Source organism: Callithrix jacchus, chromosome X (genome assembly GCF_049354715.1).
Source record: "Callithrix jacchus isolate 240 chromosome X, calJac240_pri, whole genome shotgun sequence".
Taxonomy (NCBI): Eukaryota; Metazoa; Chordata; class Mammalia; order Primates; family Cebidae; genus Callithrix; species Callithrix jacchus.
Window position 1 is genome coordinate 49,464,775 of NC_133524.1, and position 26,918 is coordinate 49,491,692.

A 26,918-nucleotide genomic window follows, 5' to 3' on the forward strand; every position below is an offset into this window, starting at 1 on the left:
CCCAACCCAAGTCGGCAAGATGTACAACACATTTTATTTGCAAAAACTCAGCTAAGAGATCGTGTGGGGCTGGCAGGAGCTGGGGGCTGAGCTAAGGTGGGTCATTACGAGACAGCTTAGTCATGTCGGCCCTGCACAGGGCAGGGGTGGAGGGTACAGGGAGTCCGGTGTCTACCTCACCCTACCCCTAATACTGATCAGTTTGGTCCCAGCTGGGCCAGAGCAAGAAGAGAGAACGAGGCCAGGCCAACGTCTTCAATCCCAGCGGCTAGGAACCCTTCACCTTGGTGAGCAACCTGCGGTGGGAATGGGGAGGAAAGAAAAACACAAAGCTGGGCTAGGCTGGCAGGTGGGTTTCCTGAGCAAGCGAGGGTGGCAGTGGTGAGGCTGGTAGTCCTGGGGGTTAGTAACGATGCCCACTTGGGTCAGAAAGCTACACATGGACTAAATAAATACAACATCTTTATTTGGCATTGGGTATCCTGACATTTGTTCATTACAGTTCCTTAAAAAACAAACCAAAAAAATCAGAACAAATTAATCAAAAATAAAGATCCAATGGCTCTATTTACATATAGCAAAGACAGCCCAGGCATCTTCCATGCACACACACACCCCGTGCCCCGATACAGTTAAGGGGTTAATAAGCTTTGGGGAGTGCAGGAGGCAGGTTCCATAGTTCATCAATCCCAAGACACCCCCATGAGGTAGGGGTGCCTGACACAGCCAATGGGGTATCAAGAATGTGATTGGCAGCTTTATTTTTCCTCTCTAGATGTCTCCATAAATAACCCTGCATCTGGCAACTGACAGTGTCTTAAATACAATGAGATTCAGCCACTTCAAGGACCTCCACTTTTCCCACGCCCTGGATCATTAATGATCTGATTACACCACAAATCCCAAGTCCACTGGAAAAAAAAAAAAAATAGCCCCTACCGCCCACCATAAGGGCTGATGCAAAAATCTCAGCTCTTGTCCAGGACTCGCAAGAAGCCCATCCTCAAGGTGTCAGGGAAGCTGCCCCAAGGCCACACAAAAGACCGAACTGCTAACATGATCCAGAGTGGTGGTAAGGGAGGAGAGAAGGCCTCAAACTATGGGCGACCAAACCCCACAGGTAGGCATCGGTCATTCCTGAAGAGCTGCAGGACTTTTGTCCAGTGTGTCCTTGTGGAGGTGGAGAGACTGCCGGGAGGGACTCTCCCAGACAAGACACCTCCGGCAGAGGGCACAGGGTGGGGAAGGGGGCAGACAAAAAAAAAGGCCTTGAATGACAATAACCCCCAACCCTGCCTCCAAAGAGGTTAGAGGGGGCAGAGGAGGCAGCTCTAAAACCCCTCCAGGGGAAGAGGATCAGCCTACCAGGAAGGGTTCACGTGACACCCAGCCCTAGTCTCAAGCCCCTCCAGAAGTCTCAGTGATGTGGGAGAAAAGACCATCTCCCAAACCCAGAGGAGCCAGGCCCCGGAGGGCGGCGACTTGGGTCCTGCAGATGCCCAACACCCTCTACCCAGTCCCCCTCCCTTGTGTCCCCCCATTGCTGCCAGCCCTCACTTCACCAGCACTGACTTTGGCAGAAAGGGCTCCGTGATGAGGTCTCCACGGTGGGAAGAAAGCTGTGGTGGTGGTGGCTGCCCCGGAGGCTGCTGGTGAACGCAGGGCCCGGAGGCGGAGGCGGAGGCAGAGGCAGCGGCTATGGCTTTGGCTGCACCTCGGGGAAGGCTGTAGAGGTAGACAGCACCAATGACGAGCCCAGCGCCAAGGGCAAACAATGGGTCCACATGGAAGCCAAAGAGGCGAATGGAGGCAACAGTGGACAGCACAATGGACAAGGAGGTGGCAAAGCCCTTGAGGATGTTGTCAGCGTACTTGACAACCACAGCCACCAATAACCCGCCGAAGGCCTGGTTGAGTACCACGCCCCAGACAGCAGGCGTGTACCCAAAAAAGAAACCGCGGCTGGCCACGGCAGTGCCCTCAGCCCACCAGAGCCCCACCAGGCCCAGTGCTGTACCAAAGAGGCCCAGTTGCAGGTTGCGTAGCCACACAGAGCCTGAGCTGCCTTTGAGGATCTTCTCAAAGTAGACACCTGCGAAGCCGGAGGAGAGACAGGAGGCCACGACAGCTGCCAGGCCTGCCCCAGGGTTCTGATCCAGTGGCCGTGGGCCTCCCCCACCGGCTTGCTGTGCCTGGACAATGGCGACGCCAGTAAAGAGGAGCAGCAGGGAGGCCCACTGCAGCCGGGAAAGGCTGCGGTTCAGCATAAGCACAGAGAACAGCGCTGTGGTCAGGATCTTCAGCTGGTACGTCACCTGTGAGTGGCACATGGAAGGCACTGAGGGCTGACCCCAGCCCCCAACAGGTGCACGTGGGGGGCAGCACCTACTGTGGGCCCCAGTCACAACAGAGGGACAGGGTGGGGTGGATGATAATAAAAACAGCAAAAGTAGCCAGCCACTGGCCATTGACTGAGCTGTAGCAAAACAGCTCTGAGGTCCCTCCCAGAAAGTGCACAAAAGGATGGCTGTGCCAGGAAGTCCACATCCCAATCCCATTTCCTGGCTGTGTGACCAGGGACAAAGCACTTGCCCTGTTTGAGCCCTGGCATCATCTATAAAATATGGCTGAGGTATAGAAGTAGGTAATCTCAGCTGTACATGGTGGCTCACGCCTGTAATCTCAGCACTTTGGGAGGCTGAGGTGGGCGGATCACTAGAGGTCAGGAGTTCAAGACCAGCCTGGCCAACATGGTGAAACCCCATCTCTTTAAAAAAAAAAAAAAAAAAAAAAGAAGTAGGTAATCTTTGTGATGAGGGACTTGATACAAATGAATCAATAGCAACAATGTTAGCAAATACTTACATAGTGCTTACTATGTATCAGTGCAGTTCTAGGTACTGTACATGAATTCATTCATTTAGTCCTCACAACACCATTCTGAAGTAAGTACCACTATAAGCCCTGATTTTTTTTTTTTTTTTTTTGAGACGGAGTTTCGCTCTTGTTACCCAGGCTGGAGTGCAATGGCGCGATCTTGGCTCACTGCAACCTCCGCGTCCTGGGTTCAAGCAATTCTTCTGCCTCAGCCTCCCGAGTAGCTGGGACTACAGGCACGCACCACCATGCCCAGCTAATTTTTTATATTTTTTTAGTAGAGACGGGGTTTAACCTTGTTGACCAGGATGGTCTCGATCTCTTGACCTCGTGATCCACCCTCTTTGGCCTTCCAAAGTGCTGGGATTATAGGCATGAGCCACTGCATCCAGGCCTGTTTTTAAGATGGAGTCTCACACTGTTGCCTGGGCTAGAGTGCAGTGGCACAATCTCAGCTCACTGCAACCTCCACCTCCCGGGTTCACCCGAATCTCCTGCCTCAGCCTCCCGAGTAGCTGGGATTACAGGCGTGCACCACCACACCCAGCTAATTTTTTGTATTTTTAGTTGAGATGGGGTTTCACTATGTTTGCCAGACTAGTCTCAAACTCTTGACCTTGTGATCCACCCACCTCGGCCTCCCAAAGTGCTGGGATTACAGGCATGAGCCACTATGCCTGGCCGTAAGCCCTGATTTAAAGATCAGAAAACTAAGGCGCAGAGAGGTTAGGTGACATGCCTCAAAATCAGACAGCTGGAAAGTAGCAGAGCTAAGACTTGAACACAGGCAGCCTGGCCGTAGAACTCAGGCTCTTTAACCATTTCACAAAGCTGCCCACAGATAGCCTAAAGCTTATCTATTGGCAGCTAAGGGCTCTTCACAGATACTTCTTTTAAGTATCCCAGCATCTCAGTGAACAGGCATTACTATTTCCACCCCCAATTCTCACAGACAAGGAAAGGGAGGTGGAGGGCATTCTGAGGACATTCTGGAGGTAACACAGCCCCTGTCCTCTGCAATACCCCCCACCACGCCATTCCCATACTCCAGTCCCCAACCCAGTTCCTCTGGGGCCATGCTGGGCTTGGGGCTCACCTGGAAAGTGGCAGCTGGTAGGTTAGAGATGGCAACATACTGGAGGTTATTCTGCAAGGTGTAGATAAGAGAGGGCACTGCAAGCTTGAGCGTGTCCACATACTGCACCAGGACAGCCTCGTGGAGGAAGAGAATCAGGTGCTTCACGTTACCTAGGTGGGAGGAGAACCCTTTTTAGCACTGACAGCCATACATCGGGAACGCCTGAAGGCTGGCACCAGGCCTGGCTCCCGTGACTCCCCTATCCACCCTGCTCTCCACTTTCTGGGGACTGGAATGAATGAAGTCTGTGATCTCGGTTTTCCCTAGAGTGCAACTGTGTTTCCAACAAGCCTTTCTAAGACTCAGTTTAATAGCAGCAACAGAACCAACCATCTGTGTCTGCTAATCACAGACCATGTCACTCATCTCAGAGCCTACCTCCCTGGCAGAGAGCCACATTCAAGGCAAGTACTCAATACTCAATACATGTGTGTACAATGAAATAACCATCATTAGGCCAGGTGGGGTGGCTCAGACCTGTAATCCCAGCACTTTGGGAGGCCAAGGTGAGTGGATCACCTGAGGTCAGGAGTTTGAGACCAGCCTGCCCAACACAGTGAAACCCCATCTCTTCTAAAAATACAAAAATTAGCTGGGCGTGGTGGCGGGTACCTGTAGTCCCAGCTACTCGGGAGGCTTAGGCAGGAGAATCTCTTGAACCCAGGAGGTGGAGGTTGCAGTGAGCTAAGATTACACCACTGCACTCCAGCTTGGGAAACAAGAGTGAAACTCTGTATCGAAAAAAAAAAAGGAAAGGAAACATGAGAATCATTTGCTATGTAACAAGGCCTTTGCAAAGCTTGCCCCACTTTTTGGCAGTTTATCTTTTAAGTCATAGCTGGGTGTCACTCCAGCAGGCAAAACTTCAACAGCCACTGAACAAGGTTGTCCTAGGAACTCCTAATGATGCTCATTCACCAAACCCTGTCCTTGCCCTTCATGTCACTAATCCCAGGAGCAATTACTGGTCTTCAAACTCTAATTCAGGGGGAAAAAATTTCAGGGGGTGGGGGAGGGAGAGGAGCTGAAATTGTGGCTGAGATGAAGGCCTGTGATTAAGACTATCTGTTATTGCCATCTCCCATCAGCAGTGAGGACAAGCTGCTCCTCAGCATTGCTAACCCATGCAACCCCATGGCCTGAGGCAGTGTTCAGATCTACATTGTCCACAGAGTCAATAAAGGTAAGAGCAGGTATCTTGTTAACCTGGAGTTAACAAGTGGGTGAGTGTTCTCTTCAATGTAAACAATGGGCAAAGGTGCATAATTCATCTTTATCCCTTTACTTATGCAAGACCTTTTTAGAGAAACAATTGGGCAACACTTCAAAGTAGAAGGCCTTCAGGGAGATGTTGAAATTAGTAGATAAACTGAGGGAAATGTTGAAATTAGTAGATAAACCGAACTCCCAATTTACAAGAGATGTAGAAGACAGAAGAATATTTGTTAAATTTTTGAGAATATTTGCCTCAGGGAGGGAGTCAGTAAGATCCAGACTACCCAAAGTCTACAAGACAAATGGCCTGTTTTCTCCAACAAATTAATTGCAAAGACCAAAAAAAAAAAACAAACCCTAGAGTAACAGATTTAGAAGATACCAAGCAGGCATCCGTTTGGTGGCTCACACCTGTAATCCCAGGATTTTAGGAGGCTGAGGCAGGTGGATCATGAGGTCAGGAGTTTGAGACCAGCCTAACCAACATAGTGAAACCTTGTCTCTACTGAAAATACAAAAATTAGTCAGGCATGGTGGCGCCCACCTGTAATCCCAGCTACTCGGGAGGCTGAGGCAGGAGAATCACTTGAACCTGGGAGATGAAGGTTGCAGTGAGCCATCTCAAAAAAAAAAAAAAAAAGTTACTAATTACAAAACATTGACTAAATACCAGTGAATTTTTAAAAAACTTTTATAACATTTAAGAAAGCATTATAAATTTGGACACTGACTGGATTACTTGATTATTTGAGTTTAATTTTTTTTTTTTTAGACAGTCTCACTCTCATCCAAGCTGGAGTGCAGTGTCACAATTATTTGACTATTTTTTATTTAAATTGAAAAAAGGACCCAGGCGCGGTGGCTCACGCCTGTAATCCCAGCACTTTGGGAGGCCGAGGCAGGTGAATCACCTGAGGTCAGGAGTTTGAGACCAGCCTGACCAACATGGTGAAACCCTGCGTCTAATAAAAAATTACAAAAATTTAGCCAGGTATGGTGCTGGGTGCCTGTAATCCCGCTACTGGGGAGGCTGAGGCAGGAGAATTACTTTAACCCGGGAGGGGGAGGTTGCAGTGAGCCGAAAATTGCTCGCACCACTGCACTCCAGCCTTGGTGACAGAGCAGGACTTGTCAAAAAAAAAAAAAAAATCAGAAAAAGATGTAAGCCTGGGCAACATGGCAAAACCCTTGTCTCTCCAAAAAGTACAAAAATTAGCGATGCCTGTGGTCCCAACTAGTCAGAAGGATGAAGTGGGAAGACTGCTTGAACCCAGGAGGTCAAGGCTGCAGTGAGTCAAGATCACACCACTGCACTCCAGCCTGGGCAACAAAGTAAGACCCTGTCTCAAAAAACACACAAAACAAACAAACCCCATACATTTAGGGGGTATAACTGCAGTTTTGTTACATGGATATACTGCACACTGGTGAACTCTGTTTTTAGTGTACCCATCACCTGAACACTATACACTGTACCCATTAGAAAATTTCTCTCTCTTCACTTGCCTACCACCTTTTCATGTCTCCAAGGCCAATTATTCCACTATGCCCATGTCATTTTTTGAATTATTATTTTTTGAGGTGGAGTCTCACTGTCGCCCAAGCTGGAGTGCACTGGCGTGCTCTGAGCTTACTGCAACCCTCACCGCCCGGGTTCAAGCAGTTCTCCTGCCTCAGCTTCCCAAGTAGCTGGAATTAACAGGCATGCATCACCTTGCCCAGCTAATTTTTGTATTTGTAGTAGAGACGGGGTTTTGCCATGTTGCCGAGGCTGGTCTCAAACTCCCGACCTCAAGTGATCCACCCACCTCCGCCTCCCAAAGTGCTGGGACTAAAGGCGTTAGCCACTATGCCCAGCTTTTTTTTTTTTTTTTTTTTGAGACAGAGTTTCGCTCTCGTTGCCCAGGCTGGAGTGGTGCAATGGCACAATCTAGGCTCACAAGAACCTCTGTCTCCCAGGTTCAAGCGATTCTCCTGCCTCAGCCTCCCAAGTAGCTGGGATTACAGGCATGCGCCACCCAGCCCGGCTCATTTTGTATTTTTAGAAGAGACAGGGTTTCTCCATGTTGGTCACGCTGTTCTTGAACTCCTGACCTCAGGTGATCTGCCCACCTCAGCCTCCCAAAGTGCTGGGATCACAGGCGTGAGCCACCACACTTGGCCTGCCCTATTTTTTAAATTAGTGTTAATTTTTTCAAGTACGATTCCTAGGCATTGTATTTATTTTTATTTTATTTTATTTTAGAGATGGAGTCTCACTCTGACACCCAGGCTGGAGTGTAGTGGTGTGATCTCCACTCACCACAACCTCCATTTCCTGGGTTTGAGTGATTCTTGTGCCTCAGTCTCCTGAGTAGCGGGGATTACAGGTATCCACCACCACATACAGCTAATTTTTATATTTTTAGTAGTTGGCCAGGCTGGTCTTAAACTCCTGACCTCAAATGATCCACCCACCTCAGCCTTCCAAAGTGCTGGGATTACAGGTGTGAGCCACCGTGCCAGGCCAGTACCGTATGTATGTATTTTTTCTTTAAAGACAGAGTTTCACTCGTATTGCCTGGGCTGGAGTGCAATGGTGGGATCTTGGCTCACTGTGACCTCTACCTCCTAGGTTCAAGTGATTCTCCTGCCTCAACCTCCCGAGTAGCTGGGATTACAGGCACCCACCACCACACCCAGCTAATTTTTTAGTATTTTTAGTAGAGACGGAGTTTCATCATGTTGGCCAGGCTGATCTTGAACTCCTGACCTCAGGTGATCCACCCACCTTGGCCTCCCAAAGTAGTGGGATTACAGGCATAAGCCACAGTGCCTGGCTATTTATATATATTTTTTGATACGGAGTTTCGCTCTTGTTGCCCAGGCTGGAGTGCAATGGCGAGATCTCGGCTCAATGCAACCTCTGCCTCCTGGGTTCCAGCGATTCTCCTGCCTCAGCCTCCCAGGTAGCTGGGATTACAGGCATGCACGACAACACCCAGCTCATTTTGTAATTTTAGTAGAGACGGGGTTTCATCATGTTGGCCAGGCTGGTCTCAAACTCCTGACCTCAGGTGATCTGCCGGCCTCAGCTTCCCAAAGTGCTGGGATTACAGGCATGAGCCACCGTGCCTGGCTATTTATTTTTTTGATACAGAGTCTCGCTCTGTCACCCAGGCTGGAGTGAAATGTCGAGATTTTGGCTCCCTGCAACCTCTGCCTCCTGAGTTCAAGTGATCCTCCTGCCTCAGCCTCCCAGGTAGCTGGGATTACAGGCATGCACTACAACACCCAGCTCATTTTGTAATTTTAGTAGAGAACGGGTTTCACCATTTTGGTCAGTCTGGTCTTGAACTCTTGACCTCAGGTGATCTGCCCACCTGGGCCTCCCAAAGTGCTGGGATTATTTATTTAAAAAAAAAAAAAAAAAAAAACGCACCAAAACATTTATTCAAGATAATATGGGGGAATTTCTTCCATACAATATTACTCTGTGTGGGATTAACTTCAAAATAGAATGGGATAAGGACATAGGTAGACATATAGATTGGCAGTGAGTGGACAATCACTGATGATGATTAATGAGCAGCCAGGAGTTGCTTGCTGACTCTGGGGGATGGGTACATGGATATTTACTATTTGATTATTCTCTCTAAGTTTGCATTTGGAATTCTCCATAATATGAAGCTAAAGATGACTAAATCACATGTGCCATCCCCCTGCTACTTTATAAGTATAGACAATCACTCCTACAGTCCACACAGGCCGGCTCCCCACCTTTAGGGCTAGAAAAGTGTAAGATGCAGCTACGCACAGCTGGAAGGGTTCCCCAGGCAGGTTCAGATTTGGAGACAACTGAAGCAAACGCTCTGTGTGAACACACACACATACATAAGGAGTCCCACCCACTGACCCCAGTGCAGCCCCCTCCCTGGATCGTACCCCTCCCTGGCTCGTACCCCTCTTCTGTGCGAAGAGCAGCAGCAGGCAGGTGAGACCTTTGAGCACTTCTGCCATGACCACAGCAGTGGTGGCAAAGAAGCGGTCCCCAGGCAATGTGCGGGCGTAGCGGATGCTGAGGATGAGGGAGGCATTCTGGACCACCAGCACGGCTAGGGATATGTACTTCAGGCGCCTATGAGCTGTGGGGAATGGAAGGAGCAAGGGGTAAGGGAGGGGTCAGAAGCCACTGGGGCACAGCCACACCACCACCCACCCCCTCTACTTTGTCACCCAGGACCCTCCTAGCCACCGCTACTTGCTCCCTTAGCCTGCATGCCCTCACCCAATGAAAGTCTGATTCCTAACAGCTTACTACCTCAGCCATGAGCAGGAAGAGCCAGAAGGGAGAAATGGGCCCCACCCTGTCCAGTCTATACCTGGAACCCTTACCGAGGTGTCAGGAATGGCTGAGGTAAACCCTGGCCGTGTGCCTTGGCTCCCTCCCAAGTGAGAAGCAACTCTTCCCCAGGCAGAATACTGACAATTACATTCTCCATGTTTATTGTTCATGTGTACCTATCACTGGGTTAAGGGATTTCTATGGATTACTTCAAGAGACTCTCATATCTTTCTCATCTCTAAAATAACTGCAAGGATTCCCATTTTATGGATGAGCAAACTGAGGATTTATATGAAATGATGCTCCTATTTAACGAGGGACTGGCCCATGTAAAGAATAAATCAGTGCAGGGAATGACGCCACTGTATGAGGTATGTTCACCCCCTAAGGACTGGTCATTCTCCCATCTAAGAAATTATTTGATTCCCTCACACTCAGAATGGCCTATATCACATATGGAATGATCCTCCTCATACTCAGAATGGTCTCTCCAACCCCTCCCTCCTGTGACAACTGGTTCCTCCTGACCCGGAATAATCTACTAAATATAAGAATTGATTTCCCCATGCTCCCAGGGACTGAATCCTGCATCAGAAATGGTTATCCCACTAAGAATGGTCTGGCTCCCTCAAACAGATGAGGACATATTTCCCTGCACTCCAAAGGGACCATCCTCCCACCACCGCACACCGACCCTCTAGCTAATGAACTTTTCCTTGCTCTACCCACACTCACAATTAGCTCTCTCTGCTGTAAGGAAGGACCCGGCACCCTCAGAATGTTCTTTCTCCACCATATAACGATGAGCCCTCCACCCGAATGTACAACGATCTCTACCTCCATTAGGAAGGGAGCCCCCAGCACGATCTTCTCTGCACATAATGAAGGACATCCCCATCCTCAAAATGGACCCTCTCTAGTCATATAAGGAAGGAGTCGACCTACCCTCAGAATAGTCTCTGTCCCTTTATAAGGAAGGAACCACCACCCTCAGAATAGTCTCTCCCTTCAACGAAGAACTCCCACACCCGCAGAATGGTCTCTTCCACACGGAAGGACCCCACACATTCAGAATGGTTTCGGTGGCCTTAGCCTCCCCAAAAAGAAATACCCTCCACACTGACAATGGTCTCTACTCTCCATATGCGGAGGGATCCCACAATCAACCTCACAATGTTCTCTTCCCCGCCCCCAACACACTCACAAGGTGCGCGCGCGCGCGCACACACACGTCGGACCACACGGGATGCTCCTTCTCACTTTAGTAAGGACCATTCCCAACTCCTAACAATCGTGACCTCTGCCTCCACGCCACTGCTCGGCCGCAGACTGTCTCACCGGCACTCGCGGTCCCCGGCTCCAATACACCCGCGGAAACCACCCCTGGCCCGGCCGCTGCGGTGGAACCACCAGCCCCAACTGCTGCCATGTTGGCATCTGCCCGGCCCGTCCCCTCGGCAACAGTAGGCTACTTCCGTGTTCGTCACTTCCGCTTCCGGACCACCTGAGTGAAGGTGGGGTAAGAGCCAGGATATTCAGGGTGGTAGTGGCTTTCCTTGTCCGCTCCTAAAAGCTGAACGTAAGAGTAGCCCCAGGACTTCCAAATTCTGTCGGATCGGGATGCAGGGTACATGGCCCGCTCGGCCTACCCACCGTCCCTACTCAGCTTCACTGGCCCTTTCCCGTCATTAGATCCGCCTTGTCTTGGCGTTCGCGTCCGGTCCGCTCGTTGCACTTTACAGATCACCCCGCAATCCTGTCTCCTAGTCTCATTGGCTCAATCACCCTTTTCATCTCGGCCTTTTATTGGCAGATTCTCTAGAAGACACCGCCCTTTCCGCATCAAAAACTCCCAGGTGCTTCCTGGTTGGACTGAAGTTCCGCTTTCCCGTTCCCCAGGAAGGTCCCGCCCTGGAGAGCACACGGGAATCTAGGGACGAAGACTCTTTGACCTGGCCGGAGCGGGTGAGGGCATACAGGCTGAAGCATCAGGTGAGAGTCAGGCATGTGAACTAGCAGATAAAAGCAGAGCAGGTGACAAGTGAGTCACCATTGAGGATGGCAAAGGAGACAGATGAAAGGCTCACAGGTTAGCTAGCATTTGGAAGCAGGGCAGGAGACCGGGCCGGGGGCGATGGCTTACGTCTATAATCCCAGCACTTTGGGAGGCCATCTGGCAGATCGCCTGAGTTCGGGAGTTCCAGCCTATGGTGAAACCCCATCTCTACTAAAAATAATTAGCCAGGTGTAGTGGTGTGCACCTGTACCCAGCTACTTGGGAGGCTGAGGCAGGAGAATCGCTTGAATCCCATCTCAAATTTTAAAAATGAAAGCAGAGCAAGAGGGGACAGCTGAGGGTAGAACAAGTGAAATCAAGATGGGATAGGGCAGGCCAGGTAGTCAAGTGTTAAGGAGAAACGGGAAGGATGAGTAGTATGTAAGGGTAAAGATGGGGGAAGAGGTTAAAGATAAGAGTAAAACCGGTGACTGCACCCTGCACATCAGTAGACAAGAGCTACAAGATTACAGTCAACACCCAACTCCAGCCCTGCCTTCACCAGTACCCTGATAGGCTTTTCTTCTCCAACAGGGAAAGGGCTTCTTTCCTCCCCATGAGTGTCAGGGAAGGTATTCGCCCAGGCTGGAGTGGTGTGGTAAGATACTGGCTTATTGCAGCCTCCACCTCCTAAGTAGCTGGGACTACAGGGGTGTACCACCATGCTCAGTTTTTTGTATTTTTAGTAGAGACGGGGTTTCACCATGTTGGCCAGAAGGGCCTCGATATTCTGACCTCGTGATCCACCATACCAGCCGGAGGGGTAGTTTTTTCTGCTACTGAGATGGCCATCTTGATTGGGGATGTGCCCTAAACACCTTCAATATGCACAGTATCTCCAACAGAGAGCCCTTCTGCATGTACTGGACATGGCATAAAATAATGGACAGGGAAAATCAAGTTTTTTTTGTGTGGTGCAGCTTCCAGAACCCTTAAAGCTCTTTAGGATGGCAAGACAAGACTGGTTCCATGAGGACAAAGCTGACAAGTCTGTCTCAGCGCACAGTAGATGCTCCATAAAAGTCTCGCACCTACAAATGGCCAGCCGCTTCTAATTCTATTACTTTTATTAAATAGTGGGTTTCCACACATGGCTTTTTAAATAATCCAGGCAGGGGGAGAAGAGAGGAGAGCACACTTGGGACTCCCCTCCCCACAATACGTGATTATTTACATTTTAGCAATTGGACAATCCCGGCTCAGGAGAAGGTTGCAAGAAATCTGCTAAAGTTGGAGGGGGCGCCCCAGGAGAACAAACAGCAAGCCTTATTTCCCCTAGCCCATCCCCCAAAAAACCATCCATCCCATCCTAGTGTCTGGTGGGGTCCGGTGGTGTCCATCTCCCATTCTTTCCCAAATTCGGAAGTAAGGTTCTTCTCACCAGAATAAGAGCACTTCGGATAACAGAATAGGATCACCTCACCAAAAAAAAAAAAAAAAAAAAAAAAAGCCTTGGAGTAAAAACAGTGGATTACCTCCCCCAGAATAAGGAATCCCGGGCTGAGGCAGGGTAAGCAGCTTGACCCAATATGGGACCCTAGGCCAGGGGAAAGGGTCCCTTTGCTAAAATAAAAGCTACTGGGGTATTGGAAGGAAAGCACCCTTGCCCAAGTAAGAGCATATGAAGGAAGTTTGTGTGATGGTAGGAGGAGGTGCCAATGTAGGGGTGACATGTCATCAGAATGAGTCCCGGGGCTCAGAATGGGGACTTCACCCGAAATAAAACATCGTTAGCAAAATTAGAAACAAGAAGTTCCCCCTCCAGAATCAGGGACCACAGGTTCTGGAAGAAAGCTTCTTTGTAGGATTGGGAAGGGAACTGGGCAGACTTGGCTTATGTCTTCTAACCCCTGATCCTCAATCCCTTACCTCAGTAATACTGGACTTTAATGACCGGTAATGACCTGTAAAACCAAGTCAACAAATGTCCATCTATCCCTGTGACATGGCCATGGGATGGCTCTTCCCACCATTGGGGGCCAGGCCAGGCTTAGGGTAGCAAAGACCAGGCCAAAGGGGTGGGCCCTCCTTTTGGGGGGTTGAGGGGTGCATCCTCGGCTGGCATTTGCATCCAGGGGTCCAGCAGGATCTCCTCCAGTGAGGGTCGGGAAGAAGGTTTGGGGGCCAGGCACCGGCGGATTAGGGCACAGCAGTCTGTGGGCCAAGAAGCACAGGGAAGATTAGCACTCAGTAGCAGGTACCGGTCCCTGAGAGGGATGGTCTTCTGGGCCGGGATTAGTGAGGCCTCACCTGGGGAGACATGGGCAGGGAAGTGAAGCTCAGCTTCCAGAATTTCCTGGTCCCTCTCGAAGGGAATGTCCCCACACACCATGTCATAGAGGAGGATACCAAGTGACCAGACAGTGGCTGGGAGTGCATGGTACTGGTGTCGAGAGATCCACTCTGGGGGGCTGTACACCCTTGTCCCTGCACACAAGCCAGGGGTTAGACCACTCTCTCTCATGATGCCTTTCTGCAATCCCAAACTTCCCAGGACAGATGGCCCCATTACCACAATTAAGAGCACTCAATACAAAAGCAGAGTCCCCTCACTACATAAAGAGCAGCTAAAATAGCAGAGTCCCCTCAACAGAATAAAAGCAATGAAAAGTAACAGGATCCCCTTACCAGAGAAAAGAATACTCAGGATAGTAAAAGGATCCCCTCACCAGAATAAGAGTCCAGAACAAAGTTAGGGCACCATTAGAAGATGGACTTTATCGGAGGGCAAGGCTAAGAATCCCCAGTATTAGAACTGATCATCTATCTTATATAGATACAGTATAGGTCAAGGATTATAGGACACCCCACCACTGGAGGCCAGAAGTCACAAGGCCATCAAGTAAAAACAATCCCTCCAGTGAGATTTAGAGAAGCCTTACCATCAAAGTCAGTGTAGGGTTCATCATGAAGCAGGGCACCAGAACCAAAATCAATGAGTTTGGCACAGCCACGGCGTAGGTCTATCAGGATGTTCTCATCCTTGATGTCACGATGGACAACTCCACGGGCATGGCAGTGCTGGATGGCTGCCACTACTTGGCCAAAGAAGCAGCGGCTTGGGCCTTCACCCAGCGGGCCCTTCTCTGTGATATAGTCAAAGAGATCCTGGGCGGGCAAAGGCCGCTCGAGGACCAGCATGAAGCCCTCTTGTGTCTCAAACCAGTCAAGCAGGCGGATCACGCCAGGGTGCCCACCACCTGCACCCACTTTCCATAGCAGTGCCACTTCGAGTGGGCATGTGACTGAGTCTGACTGGGGGCACAGGTGGGGTGGGAAGCAGGGAGAGAAAAAAGACAGATGTCAGGCCAACAGCTCTGAGGCTGACTTTTTCCTAAGGTCAAATCATGGCCTCTTGTTCTCCTGACAGTGTGTCCTTGAGCAATTCACTTCCCTTTGTGGGCTTCACTTTCCCTAAAGACACAAACTCACACAGGGATTGGGAGGGTGAATCCAGCAAAGAGCCTGCACACATCTTGCATGTAGTAGATCAACACATTTGAATAAATGAAAGTAGCCAGGCGTGGTGGGGCTCATGCCTATAATCCCAGCACTTTGGGAGGCTGAGGCGGGCAGATCACAAGGTCAAGAGATCGAGACCGTCCTGGCCAACATGGTGAAACCCCGTCTCTACTAAAAATACAAAAGTTAGCCGGGCATGCTGGCCCGCGCCTGTGGTCCCAACTACTCGGGAGGCTGAGGCAGAAGAATCACTTGAACCCAGGAGGCGGAGGTTGCAGTGAGCTGAGATTGCGCCACTGCACTCCAGCCTGGTGACAGAGCAAGACTCCGTCTCAAAAAAAAAAAAGTAATTCAGCCAGGCACAGTGGTTCATGCCTATAATCCCAGCACTTTGGGAGGCTGATGCAGGTGGATCGCTTGAGCCCACAAGTTCAAGATCAGCCAGGGCAAAAGGGCAAGACCCCATCTCTACACAAAAATTTGCCAGGCTTGGTGGCATGCACCTGTCCCAGCTACTTGGGAGACTGAGGTAGGAGGATCACTTGAGCCCAGAAAGCAAAGGTTGCAGTAAGCCAAGATCGCACCACTATACTCCAGTCTGGGTAACAGAGACTGTCTCAAAACGAACCAAAACAACAACAACAACAAACTGGTTATTAACAAAAGGTCTTCAGCAGAAGCAGCACCATTATGTAGCGTTTTATGTTTTGTTCCCTGACATATCCCAGATTAGAATAGTACCTTACACAGTAGGTGCTCAATAAATGTTTGTTAAACAGATGAAAGTACTTGATAGCATAGACTCTGACAAGCAGTTAGCACTCAATAAACAGTTATTGTGTAATGGTTTGTTTTGTTCACAGACAGACGTATCTGAAGCACAACAGTGCCTGCTAACGAAGTAGGGCTGAATAAATATTTTGTTAAACAGGTAAAAACAATTAGTAAAAAAGGACCTAGCACAAAATGAGCTCTCAGTAACTATTACGTAGTAATTTGCTGAGTGTCTAGAATTATGTCTGTCATATAGTAGGTGGTCCATATACCTTTGTTAAAAAGCTGAGTGATTAATTGCAAAGGACTTAGCACAAAAGTACTTAGTGTTTTTTTGTCAGCAGCACCAAGCACCTAGAACCAGTCAATAAAAAGCATAAATGCAGCGGGGCGCGGTGGCTCAAGCCTGTAATCCCAGCACTTTGGGAGGCCGAGACGAGTGGATCACGAGGTCGAGAGATGGAGACCATCCTGGTCAACATGGTGAAACCCAGTCTCTACTAAAAATACAAAAAAATAGCTGGGCATGGTGGCGCGTGCCTGTAATCCCAGCTGCTTGGGAAGCTGAGGCAGGAGAACTGCCTGAACCCAGGAGGCGGAGGTTGCGGTGAGCCGAGATTGCGCCATTGCACTCCAGCCTGGGTAACAAGAGCGAAACTCGTCTTAAAAAAAAAAAAAAAAATACAAACAGCCGGGCGTGGTTTTGCGCTCCTATAGTCCCAGCTACTCGGGAGGCTTAGGGAGGAGAATCGCTTGAACCCGGGAGATGGAGGTTGCAGTGAGCCGGGATCGCACCACCGCACTCAGGCCTGTTAAGACAGAGGGAGACTCTGTCTCAAAAAGAAAAAAAAAGAAGGTATAAATGCTACTGGCTACAAAATCCGCTCCACAAGCCCTGAGCAGGCACACTTCGAGCGGCAACCTTCTAGGCTGAGGTAGAGCCCTCTCCTGGCCAGGCTGCTGACTTGCACAGCAACAGACTTTCTCACAGAGATGCAAAAATTCTGGTATAGCGCAGGCGCATCGTCTCCTGGGTCCCACGGACTGCGCAGGCGTAGTTTCCCCTAGAGTCCGCCAGGGGGCGCTCCCAGCTCTACAACTCGCCCAGACCCGCCCTGATGTCCGTTAGCGCTACAATGGCCGGAGAGAAGCAGCCACCATCACCATGGCAACCAGTGACCTCTGCCCCGCGTTCCCCACCAGCATGCTCTGCGGGCAGTCCTCCAGCAGTGTTTGGAGGATGGAAAAGGATTGTTCAAAGGGAGACTCCAGGGCTCTAGGGGAATTGGGGTGAATCAGAACTGTATGTCACCCCAAGGGAGTAAACATGGGCTGGAAGGAGTGTTCTTACTGTTACAGGGCCCAGGGAGTCATACATCCCCTGGAAAACCAAGGGGGTCAATTCATTATCAGTGATGGATAGGTCTGGAAGGGCTCCAAAAGTACTCACCAAGGGGGACCAGGCCAGCACACGATTCCGGGGAATCACTTTGATGGCCACCTGGAGAAGAGGGCCGTGATAAGGAGGCCAGCAGGTGATCCCCAGACCCCTCCCAGTCTAGACCTTCTGCCCACCTCCAGTGCTCTTCCATCCACCAGCACTCTAATCTTTCTGGTCCCCAACCACACCATCCCACACAACCCGTACCAGGGCGTCTCCTCTGCCCTCGAAGTCTCCGGAACCAAGTTCATCTCTCCCACCCTCCTCAGCCCTGGGCTCTCCGTTCTCAGGCATCAGTACTCATCACTCCTCATCACTCCAAGTCCTGAGTTCTAGATTTCCTAATACCCCAGGCCCACAATCTTCCTATTTAGCTCTACGATACCCCAACTCTGTACCAGAGTCCTGGTCCGCATGACTCCACACTGGACACCTACCTCCAAAAATCCCATAAATCTCACATCTAGGTCCCCCCGCTTTCCCACATACACAGCCTGGACCCTGGGAGTCGAGGACTTCCAGAAATCCTTGCCTTGAAGCCCCCTACCCTCCACACACAACCCCCTAGACCGACACACAAACACACACACCCCTGGTCCTCAACACACTGCAGGCTCACTCTTCGGACACACACACACACACACACACACACACACTTGGTCCTCTACACACTCTGCAGGCTTAGTCCATCAACCAGCATTCCATGCCCAGGACCCCCGACCCCGACACACGCACCTGACCCTCCCAAAGACCCTCGTGATGGATACCTGGAGTCGATCTGTGACGCGGTGTCCTGCGAAGACGGTGCCAAAGCCCCCCTTACCCAGGAGGGGGCCGAGTCGGTACTCGGCCTCGAACGCTTCCCGATCCTTGCCTCCTACGCAGGCGGAGGCAAGGAAGTCAGGGTGGCGGCGTGCTGAGCCCAGCCACGACTGCCTCCCCACCGCCCTGCAATCCATCATTCCAGCCAACCCAGTCTGGTTGCAGTAGGGGAGAATGCGCTCACCTGGCGGCGGCGTGGGGGTCACCGGGGGCGCGGGAGGCCCCTGCAGAGGCTTGGTCAACATGGAGGATGCACCGCGCAGATTGAGCCCGCTGAACCCGCTAAGCCCGCAGGGCGTGGACGCCCGGGGCAGCGCAGCTGGGGAGCCAGGGCTGGGGGGCGCCAGGGTGGAAGACAGAGAAACTGGTGGCCCGGAAGCGCCCGCAGACGGCGCAGCCTTAAGATTCGCCGCGCGCGCCAGCCCCAAAGCTACTGAGCCGGGGCACGCGCCTCCCGGGAGAGTCACCCTGGGCGACAGCCCCGCCCACCTGGCTTTGATCAATCCGGACGCGGCACCTGCTGTACCACAGCCAATCGGAGCCAGTTCTTATTTGCATACCACCCTCTTCATTTCAAATGCCCCCTTATGCAAATACACGCTCGTTCTTCCGAGGAGGCGGGGCCTGCACGTAAATGAAGGGGCTCGAGGTGGGACTCACACCAAGAGGAAACCGGTTCTGGGAATCCTTTTGCAGCAACCGCGCTTGTTTTGGTTGTTGCTGGTAGTGGTGGTGGTGTGTGTATTTACACTTAAAAAATAACTGCGCAGTATCCTTTCCCGGGAAGTTGGTTTGCCGCCGCTGCCTCGAAATTAGCACAGAGATAGCGCCAGCCGGGCTTTTAAGAATTCGAGCCTGTGGCTATCCAGGACCCCGTCTCGAAAGGCGCTTGCCATCCTTCACCGAAGTCCTCCAGGAGACTGGTGGCCTTCACTGGAAAGCTGAAACCAGGGCCCTAGAAAAATCTGGTAGCCAGGGAGGGGGAAACCCCGCCATCACCAACACGGGTGTGCATTGGTCACAGGCAACATTTCCCATGGCTTAAGACTGCTGCGGAGTGTTTATTGGAGTTTTTAACCCGGAGCCCTGAGCCCAGTCAGCAGGTCTAGAATCTAGAACAGCAGGGGGTGGTTCTTGGGGGATGGGGGTGAGCCCAGGGTGGTGGTGGCATTGGGCTGCACTTGGAGTTGAGAGAGGCAAGGGCTGAGAGACATGATAGAGGCTGCTAGAGAAGTGGCAACTCTAGTACACAAATTTGTGAAAAACAGCCAGAGAAGGTGCCACACCTCAGGAAGAAAAATGCACTCCCAAGACACATGAACGCCAAGATATACACAAACATACTGTCATATTCACGGAAACGACCTAGATACACATGCAGCCATGCGCTATGATACATAGATTGACCATACACTTTCAGGCAGGCACACTGTTAGAAAAATAGTTACGTCCCAGAATGACACCCAGAGACACAGTTACAGAAAGGCATTCATGCAGACCTACACTGGCCATGTGATGACACAGAAATGTCCCCTCAAACACACTGACAGAACTTGTCACAAACGCTGGCACCATCAGACATGCACTATCACAGCAAGACTTGTACTGTCCCAGAAATGAGACACAGAGTCTGTCACAGGAAGATACACAGATGCTCCCGAGACACACGTGCACTGCTCTGAAGGCAGACATGTACTGATGTGACAGAGCCGCATTTCGTGACAGTGTTACAAAAACAGGCATGGATAGACCTGTTCAGGCACAGACACACATACACCATCATACATGCAGCTTATCAATGGAACAAACTGTCCAAAAATAGCTATCCAGAATCTGTTGCAGGAACACAAACGGACATCTACCCCATCAGACAGAAACAACAGATGCCCTGTCACAGACAGACCCACACAGGCATGCACGCATCTTGGATTTAGACACAAACTCTCAGAGTCCCACACTCAGTCACCATCTGACACACCTGGAAACAAGCCCTCATCACACACACAACTGGAGACACTCGGTGAACTGTACATGAAGACTTGGACTCGCCAGTCACACAGACAACACCAAAAAAGCATACATGTACTCTCCTTTGTTCACCCAACATTATTAGGGGTTTACTAAAAGCCTTGCAAGCCTTGGTGGGGATGTTGATATTACAGATGCACAAATAAGTCAGGCATCAAACCTGTGTCATGCAGTTTATCTGTAGTAGTTACTGAGGAAATTTTTAGATAGAAGTGAGAATGTCCTGCCGGGTGTGGTGGCTCATGCCTGTAATCCCAGCACTTTGGGAGGCTGAGGTGGGTGAAACACCTGAGACCAGGAGTTCGAGACTAGCCTGGCCAACATGGTGAAACCCCATCTCTACTAAAAATACAAAAAAAAATAGCTTGAACCTGGGAGGCGGAAGTTGCAGTGAGCCGAGATCCACACCACTGCACTCCAGGATGGCAACAGACACTAAAAAAAAAAAAAAAGAATGTGAATGGGCTTCTCAGCAGGTGCGCTGCTACCTATCTTGAAAGACAAAGGTTGGTGGCTCAGGACAGGAGAGGGCAAATTGCAGGCAAAGGCCAAGAAAACTGGATAAAGTGGCAAGAAATTGGTAGGGGCCAAATGGTACAGAAACTTCTACAAAAATAACACATTTGCACCCTCCAAATGTGCCAGGCACTGTGCCCAGTAGTACGTTACTTTCTTTGACCATGCCTATTCCCTCTCGATGATCACAAGCAGACAGCATGAGGGAGTAGTCATCTTTTTTTTTTTTGAGACAGTGTCTCTGTCACCCAGGCTGGAGTGCAATGGTGCAGTGTCAGCTCACTGCAACCTCCTTGCCACAAGCTCAAGTGATTCTCATGCCTCAGCCTCCCATGTGGCTGGGATTACATGTGGGCACAACCACGCCTTGCTAATTTTTGTATTTTTAATAGAGATGGGTTTTTCCATGTTGGCCAGGCTAGTCTGAAACTCTTGATCTCAGGTGATTCACTCACCTCAGCCTCCCAAAGTGCTGGGATTTTAGGCGTGAGTCATTGTGCCCGGCCTAATCACCCCTCTTGTACAGATGAGACACTTGAAACTCAGAGAAACTATGAACTGACCAAGGCCACACAGCTAGAAAATGCCAGGAAAGGTTTCAAAGCAACTCTACAACAAATGGATGCTTGGCCATTGGGTTCCAGAGATACTCTGCGGCCAGCCACTCAGCTGGCCATGCCCTCGACTGCAGAACCAGACATACATCCTGCCAGAGGGTCTCCATAAAAGATGCTTGAGAAAACCTAGAGGTCAGCCAGCCTTCTCTACCTTGGATCTACCCCTAGGGAGGGCAGGGAAAGAGGTGTCAGAGGACTAGGGGACAGGAACAAAGAAGGATTTAGCCATCCTTCACCTTCTAGAACCCACTGGGGGAGGCCCCTCTGGTTACTTCCACTAAACTCGTGTTGCCACAAATGATCAGTTGTGCTTTTCCAGGGCTTTTCTTCAACAGATCATGGGAAGGAAAGAGCAACATTCATGGCTAGAGGCAGGCGGAGAAGCTGGAATTCAGGCAGGAAGTTCAAGCTCATAGTCCTCTGCTACCATCACACCCCAGGAAATAGGATAGGCAGGGGTGGGGTCAGCAGGCAAAGATGCAGCTTTTCCAGTGGTAATAGAAGGAGGTTTAATAAGCAGCAAATCAAATACAAACTCCAGGCCCCCAGACAGACCCTGCTGGAGAAGATTCACACCTCTGAGGTCAAGCCAAGGTCCATGCCATTCCCTCCTCTGCCCAGAAGTCCGCCCAACCCCTGCCCCACACAGAACAGAGCCGCTCAGGGAAACTGACATTTGGTTTTATTGTGCCAAGGACATTACAGATGGTGGATCTTGTCAACACCTGCAGGGCACGGGTGCCCCATCTGCCAAGGCTGCTCCCACACTTGCTACACTCAAATCCCGGGTGGCAGCCATGATCCCCAAAGATGCCCCCCCACCCCAAGATTCCAAAGAGACTAGTGGTGGTGGAAGCAAAAGGAATGCAGCAAGGTCAGGGTTTCATTGTCCAAGCTGGCCTGACACCTGCTGCCCTGCCCAGTGCACAACCTTGGCCCTGGGCCTGCCTCCATGCAGCTGGAGGCTAGAAGACAGCAACCCACATCTTTTCACCCCCCTCCATGCCCCATGACCTGCCTGGCCAGAAAGATGCCACCTTCACAGACCCAGTGCTGTCATCTATATCATTTTTGATTAGTTAATTTCATAAGATAAAAGTACATTTTCATAAAGAAAAAAATTCAAGATCAAAGGCTCAGACATTCTTGGGGTACTGGAAAGGGAAATTTCCCACTTCTTCCTCCCACATCCCTGGCATCAGTGTGGGGGGGGGCAGCAAGTTTTTCTCATCTTGGAAGGAATGAGGGGCAGGGAGACTTTCCCCTGTCTGAATGTCTCTCTCCTCTGGGGCTGCCTGGCTGCCAGTTGGTCTGTCTCTGTGTACCTCTTGTCTATCTTCGGCACCCTTGCCCGAGTCCCCTGTGGAATGCAGGGATGGTGCTATGCAGGGTGGGGGGCAACAGGGCACGTCAGCTGGCAGAGAGACAGGTGATAGTGGCAGCAGCAATGAGAGGGAACACAGGGGTGGGCTAGCCAGAGGGAAGTGAGGAGGAGGGAAAAGAGGGGAGAGCAGAAGAACAGAAGGAGGCAAGAGGGGAGAAGCCAAAGAAGGTTGAGGCGGCACCAGAGGGCAGGAGTGCTAGGGTTGAGAGATGGTGTCCAATCCCTGGGTCTCCATCAACTCTTATCTGGGGGCGGGTCTCTGTGCACTTTGTTTTTCTTCATACTGTCTAGGTATTCCTGTTGGGACACTGCCAGCACCGATGCTAGGATGTCATCATCATCCCAGTCATTCAGACCTGCTGGGCGAGAGGAAGAGAAAAAGGATGATGGAGTGCTCTCAGCCTGCCTTCTCCTCACCCTGTGCCAGAATCCAGGGCTCTGGAGAAATCCCATAAGGCCCTTCTCACTCCTTTCTTAAAACAGAAGGATCCGCTAGGCCTGTGAAATCCCACTTAGATCCCAGGCCCCTTCTGTGGAAAATTCCTTGGGCCTGAAAAATCCCCTCCAGCACCTCTCTCTTCTTTTCTTGGTGAGATGTCCAGAGGCTCCAGAAACCCCCTCTCAGGACTTGCCGCTTTTTCTAGTGTCTCCGAGCTCCTAGTAGCCTCCATCCCCCCATACAAAGGAGGCTTACCAAAGGCAGAGGGGGACATCTGCTGAATGAGGGCCCGGCACTCCAAAGCAGGGTAGAGGGACACAAGGGGGGAAGTTGCCCGGTCGGCCCCTGCCGAGAACTGACTGCTTGTACCTGAAGCAGACGGACAGTCAAAGGTAGGGACCCAGGACCCAGGACCCAGGACCCAGGATCCAGGATCCAGGACCCAGGACCCAGGACCCAGGATCCAGGACCCAGGACCCAGGACCCAGGACCCAGGCAGTGCCTCCTAACCCCCAGCACATTCCCTGTGAGCAAGTCACTGACCTGGCGCACAGGGTGAAGGAGGTTTGGCAAGAGCTAAGACAGTGCCTGGGGAAGGGGGCTTGATGCCCAGCTCAGCATGCAGCTCAGGATGCTCAGGTGATGAGGCTGAACTCCGCTGCCGTGGGGACCGGCTAGTCCACTCCTCCAGGCCACTGGAGGCTGCTGCTGTGGCCGAACTGCATGTGGCACTGGCTTTCCGGGGCTGCAGTGGGGAAGGAAAATGCAGTAAGGATGACCAACAGTCATGACCCTCCTGTGACCCATCCCTGAATGCTGGCTCCCTTCCCAGGACCTTGGCTATGATATAGCTTCTACATAGGTCATCATCATCCCCTCTCACACGGTGGACCACAAGGCTCCTCGCAGGACAGAGGTGGAGCTCCTTACCCTCTCTCTCACATCCCTACAGCCAATCTGACAGGAAACCCTGTTACCTCTATCTTCAAAATAGACCCAAATCCAACCCCTTCTCACCATGTCCACTGCCAGCACTGGAACCGGTCACCTGGCCTACTGCAGCAGCTTCCTCCTCGCTGGCCCCTGCTTCTGCCCTCACCTGCCAGACTCCACTGGATGACTAGCAGGCAAGGGGATCTTGTTAAATCCCCAACCACATCCTGTCATTCCTCTGCTCACAATCCTCCCATAGCTTCTGCCTCACTCAGAGTAAAAGCCAAAGTCCTGGCCACAGCCCACAAGCCCCTACCCAATTGGACTCACCACCTCTCTGACTTCATCTACTACTACTACATTCTGTTCGGGCACACTGGCCTCCCTCTAAGCTGTGCCTGAGTCGCACCAGGTGTGTGGGCCTGCTGCCCTCCCCTGCATGTGCACGCAGCTAACTCTCACCTTCTGCAAGGCTCAAATCTAACCTGCTCTGAGGCCTACCCTGACTGCGCTATTTAATACTGTGAATTCACATTCCTGCCCAGCCCCTTTATCCTGGCTCTACACTTTCCCATTCATAGTACTTCCCAACTAATTTATTCATTATGTTTATTGTTTACTTTGTATCAATCTGCAAACATGTGAGCATCACAAGGACAGGGATCTTGGCCTGCTGGGCTCACCTATGTATCCCCATACACTGAAAACAATGCCTGGCACAGACTGGCAATAAGTATTTGTGGAATAAGACTCAGCTCTTGCCAGCCAATATCTACAATCACTCCAAACTCCTTGTGATTTTATAAATCCTCAGATGCTTGTCTGCTCTGCCTCTCCCTTCCCTAAAAATTCAACCTTCCTCTGTGAAGACTAACTAGATCCCCCACCTCCACTGATCTCCCAGCCAGGGTCAAGGACCCCACCAATGAGTTGTCTTCCCTCAGCAGATGAGATCGTTGAGGGCAGAGCAGTCCAGATCTGATGTTACATCCTCAGTAGAAACCTGGCACACACGGGCAGTCAACAAAAGCTTGTGTCTCTGAAGCTATCCATCATTCTCTTGTGTCACCAGCAGCAGTGGCTGCCCTCCTCTCACTCTTTAAGTGCCTGTTCTGCACAAGTATTTAAAGTTCCAAGGTATAATGCCAAAACTAAGACACAAGATGAGTTACAGGTGTTGGATGCTTCCTTCCCTCCCAGATGTCAAAACTGCTTAATTTTTTCCTGCTCGTTTGAGGGCAAAGCATGAGAAGTAATGGGTTCTTGGCCAAGCCTGTGACAGAGTCCATGACCCACCTGGCTGGGGCCGCGGACCTGGCGAGCCTGTTTCTCCTGATCCCGCAACCACTGCAGGTAGGATTCCCGAGCCACCTGCTCCTCGATGGCCTCATTTGTGGCCTCCCAGTCTGTGGCCCGTTTCTTGTCTTCTAGCATCTGCTGTTCAATCCACGACTCCTCCGATGTTTTTATGGCATTCTTCATCAGAGACTGCTCTGCAAACTGCAAGGAGGGAGAGGAGCAGGGATGTGCAATAACCCTCTGAATCTACCCAAGAGCCAGAACAGGCTCAGTGGGGTAGGTCCACAGGCCCAGAAAAAAAGAAGACAGGAGAGCAGATGTTCCCACAGAGCAACCCTCTGCAGACCGCCTCTTGATCCAGGACTGGGGGAAAGCAGGCTTAGGGTGTGAGACCTGTCATTCCAACCTCCTTTGCTTGGAAAACCTGACTCCAATCCCCAACCACTTCAACTGAGGCACTGAGACTGAGGCAGTCAGGTGCCCTCCAGCCTGGGCCTTAATTTTTTTTTCTTTTGAGATGGAGTCTCGCTCTGTTGCCCAGGCTAGAGTGCAGTGGCACGATCTCAGCTCCCTGAAACTTCTGTCTCCCAGGTTCAAGCGATTCTCCTGCCTTAGCATCTTGAGTAGCTGGGATTACAGGCAGGCACCACCACACTTGGCTAATTTTTTTGTATTTTTAGTAGAGACGGGGTTTCACCATGTTAGCCAAGCTGTTCTTGAACTCCTGGCCTCAGGTGATCCACCCACCTTGGCCTCCCAAAGTGCTGGGATTACAGGCATGAGCCACTGTGCCTGGCCTGGGCCTTAATTTAAAGAAGCCCCATCCAGAGATGACTGTTTCACAATACTGAGGCCTTCCTCACACATGAGCAGATGAGACAAATAGAAAAATCAGCTATGTGTGCACAGGGTGGAGGGAGTATTCAAGCATGTGAGGGGTTCGGGGAAGCAGTGGGTGTGTGAGGGGATAAGAGGGCAGTATCAACAAGGTGTGGGGTACTCATAAGTTACATGACACTACATGAGAGTACTGTTTTTCAAGCTGTGAGATTCAACAGTATTTAAAAAAAAAGGGAAAATATCAGAGTATATCCCAGGGAATAAGTGCAAATATTATTTCATGAAGCTTTAGTTAACATTATTTTTTTCATTTTTTTAAATTTTTCTATCATCCAGCCCAAAATGTCATAGTTAACATTATTTTAATGTACATATATATGCTACACACAAATACATATGTGCTAAGTAGTCATGTAAAATGTATTCTTTTATTTTTCCTGCAGACCTTGCATTTAGATAAAATGTAATTTTTTACTATGGATAACAGTAAAAAAATACATAAAACTACGTTAGAACAAGCCAATTAAAAAACAGTCAAAAAATCTAAACACATTCTGGCAGTATTAAACACATTCCAAGTGTTTTTTCTACTTGCTCCATCAACAACAATCAACACAGGAGACTTCTGTAACCAAAGGTGTGGGCTGGGGGGAGGCTGTTTTCCCACACAGCAAGCAGCGGACACCTGGTGTCCTCCGATGCAATTCAATACCTAGAGACAGCCTAAGATCCCACAGGTTGAGGGCTCAGTCC

General features: G+C 50.6%; 3 protein-coding genes across 14 annotated transcripts in view; all 3 read right to left on the reverse strand.

Annotated features, from left to right (window-relative positions):
• Positions 1-17: 17 nt before the first annotated feature.
• SLC35A2 (solute carrier family 35 member A2) lies at positions 18-11,299 on the reverse strand. Of its 6 annotated transcripts, none has more exons than XM_008989248.6 (5): positions 11,208-11,299; positions 9,172-9,354; positions 3,974-4,125; positions 1,573-2,315; positions 18-296 (listed from the first exon to the last, which is right to left on the reverse strand). In XM_008989248.6, the coding sequence occupies exons 2-5, from the start codon at positions 9,227-9,229 to the stop codon at positions 269-271; spliced, it is 981 nt and encodes a 326-aa protein (XP_008987496.1). In that variant the 5' UTR covers positions 9,230-9,354; positions 11,208-11,299; the 3' UTR covers positions 18-268. The 6 variants fall into 6 exon arrangements, with proteins under 6 accessions (XP_008987496.1, XP_008987497.1, XP_002762892.2 ...); XM_008989249.6 differs by lacking the exon at positions 11,208-11,299 and adding an exon at positions 10,893-10,993 and having other exon boundaries at positions 1,573-1,725; XM_002762846.7 differs by lacking the exon at positions 11,208-11,299 and adding an exon at positions 10,893-10,993.
• Positions 11,300-12,662: 1,363 nt separating this feature from the next.
• Positions 12,663-18,544, reverse strand: PIM2 (Pim-2 proto-oncogene, serine/threonine kinase). Its single transcript, XM_008989258.5, has 6 exons — positions 18,294-18,544; positions 18,055-18,164; positions 17,297-17,347; positions 14,493-14,865; positions 13,861-14,037; positions 12,663-13,764 (listed from the first exon to the last, which is right to left on the reverse strand). Exons 1-6 carry the CDS (start codon positions 18,352-18,354, stop codon positions 13,601-13,603), a joined length of 936 nt encoding a protein of 311 aa, XP_008987506.1. The 5' UTR covers positions 18,355-18,544; the 3' UTR covers positions 12,663-13,600.
• A 3,386-nt stretch (positions 18,545-21,930) lies between these two features.
• Positions 21,931-26,918, reverse strand: part of OTUD5 (OTU deubiquitinase 5) — a 32,562-nt gene continuing 27,574 nt past the window's right edge. For 4 of the 7 annotated variants that reach the window (XM_035287737.3, XM_035287734.3, XM_035287735.3 and 1 more), the window contains exons 6-9: positions 25,323-25,526; positions 23,637-23,838; positions 23,349-23,462; positions 21,931-23,013 (exon numbers count right to left, since the gene is read on the reverse strand). In XM_035287737.3, coding sequence (XP_035143628.1) covers positions 22,889-23,013; positions 23,349-23,462; positions 23,637-23,838; positions 25,323-25,526 — 645 coding nt within the window. In that variant the 3' untranslated portion in view covers positions 21,931-22,888. The remainder of the gene's footprint in view (positions 23,014-23,348; positions 23,463-23,636; positions 23,839-25,322; positions 25,527-26,918) is intronic. The other 3 variants (XM_078363193.1, XM_035287736.3, XM_035287733.3) reach the window with 1 other exon arrangement.

Bases quoted from the DNA above. Each gene is read 5' to 3' on its own strand.
- PIM2 (XM_008989258.5), bottom strand. From the start codon at position 18,354: ATGTTGACCAAGCCTCTGCAGGGGCCTCCCGCGCCCCCGGTGACCCCC. The intron at 18,165-18,293 runs GTGAGCGCATTC...CCGCCTGCGTAG, and splicing joins GACCCCCACGCCGCCGCCAG to GAGGCAAGGATCGGGAAGCG. The intron at 17,348-18,054 runs GTATCCATCACG...CCTCTTCTCCAG, and splicing joins GCGTCACAGATCGACTCCAG to GTGGCCATCAAAGTGATTCC.
- SLC35A2 (XM_002762846.7), bottom strand. From the start codon at position 10,983: ATGGCAGCAGTTGGGGCTGGTGGTTCCACCGCAGCGGCCGGGCCAGGG. The intron at 9,355-10,892 runs GTGAGACAGTCT...CATTCCCCACAG, and splicing joins GCCGGGGACCGCGAGTGCCG to CTCATAGGCGCCTGAAGTAC. The intron at 4,126-9,171 runs GTACGAGCCAGG...CCTCCCACCTAG, and splicing joins GCTCTTCGCACAGAAGAGGG to GTAACGTGAAGCACCTGATT.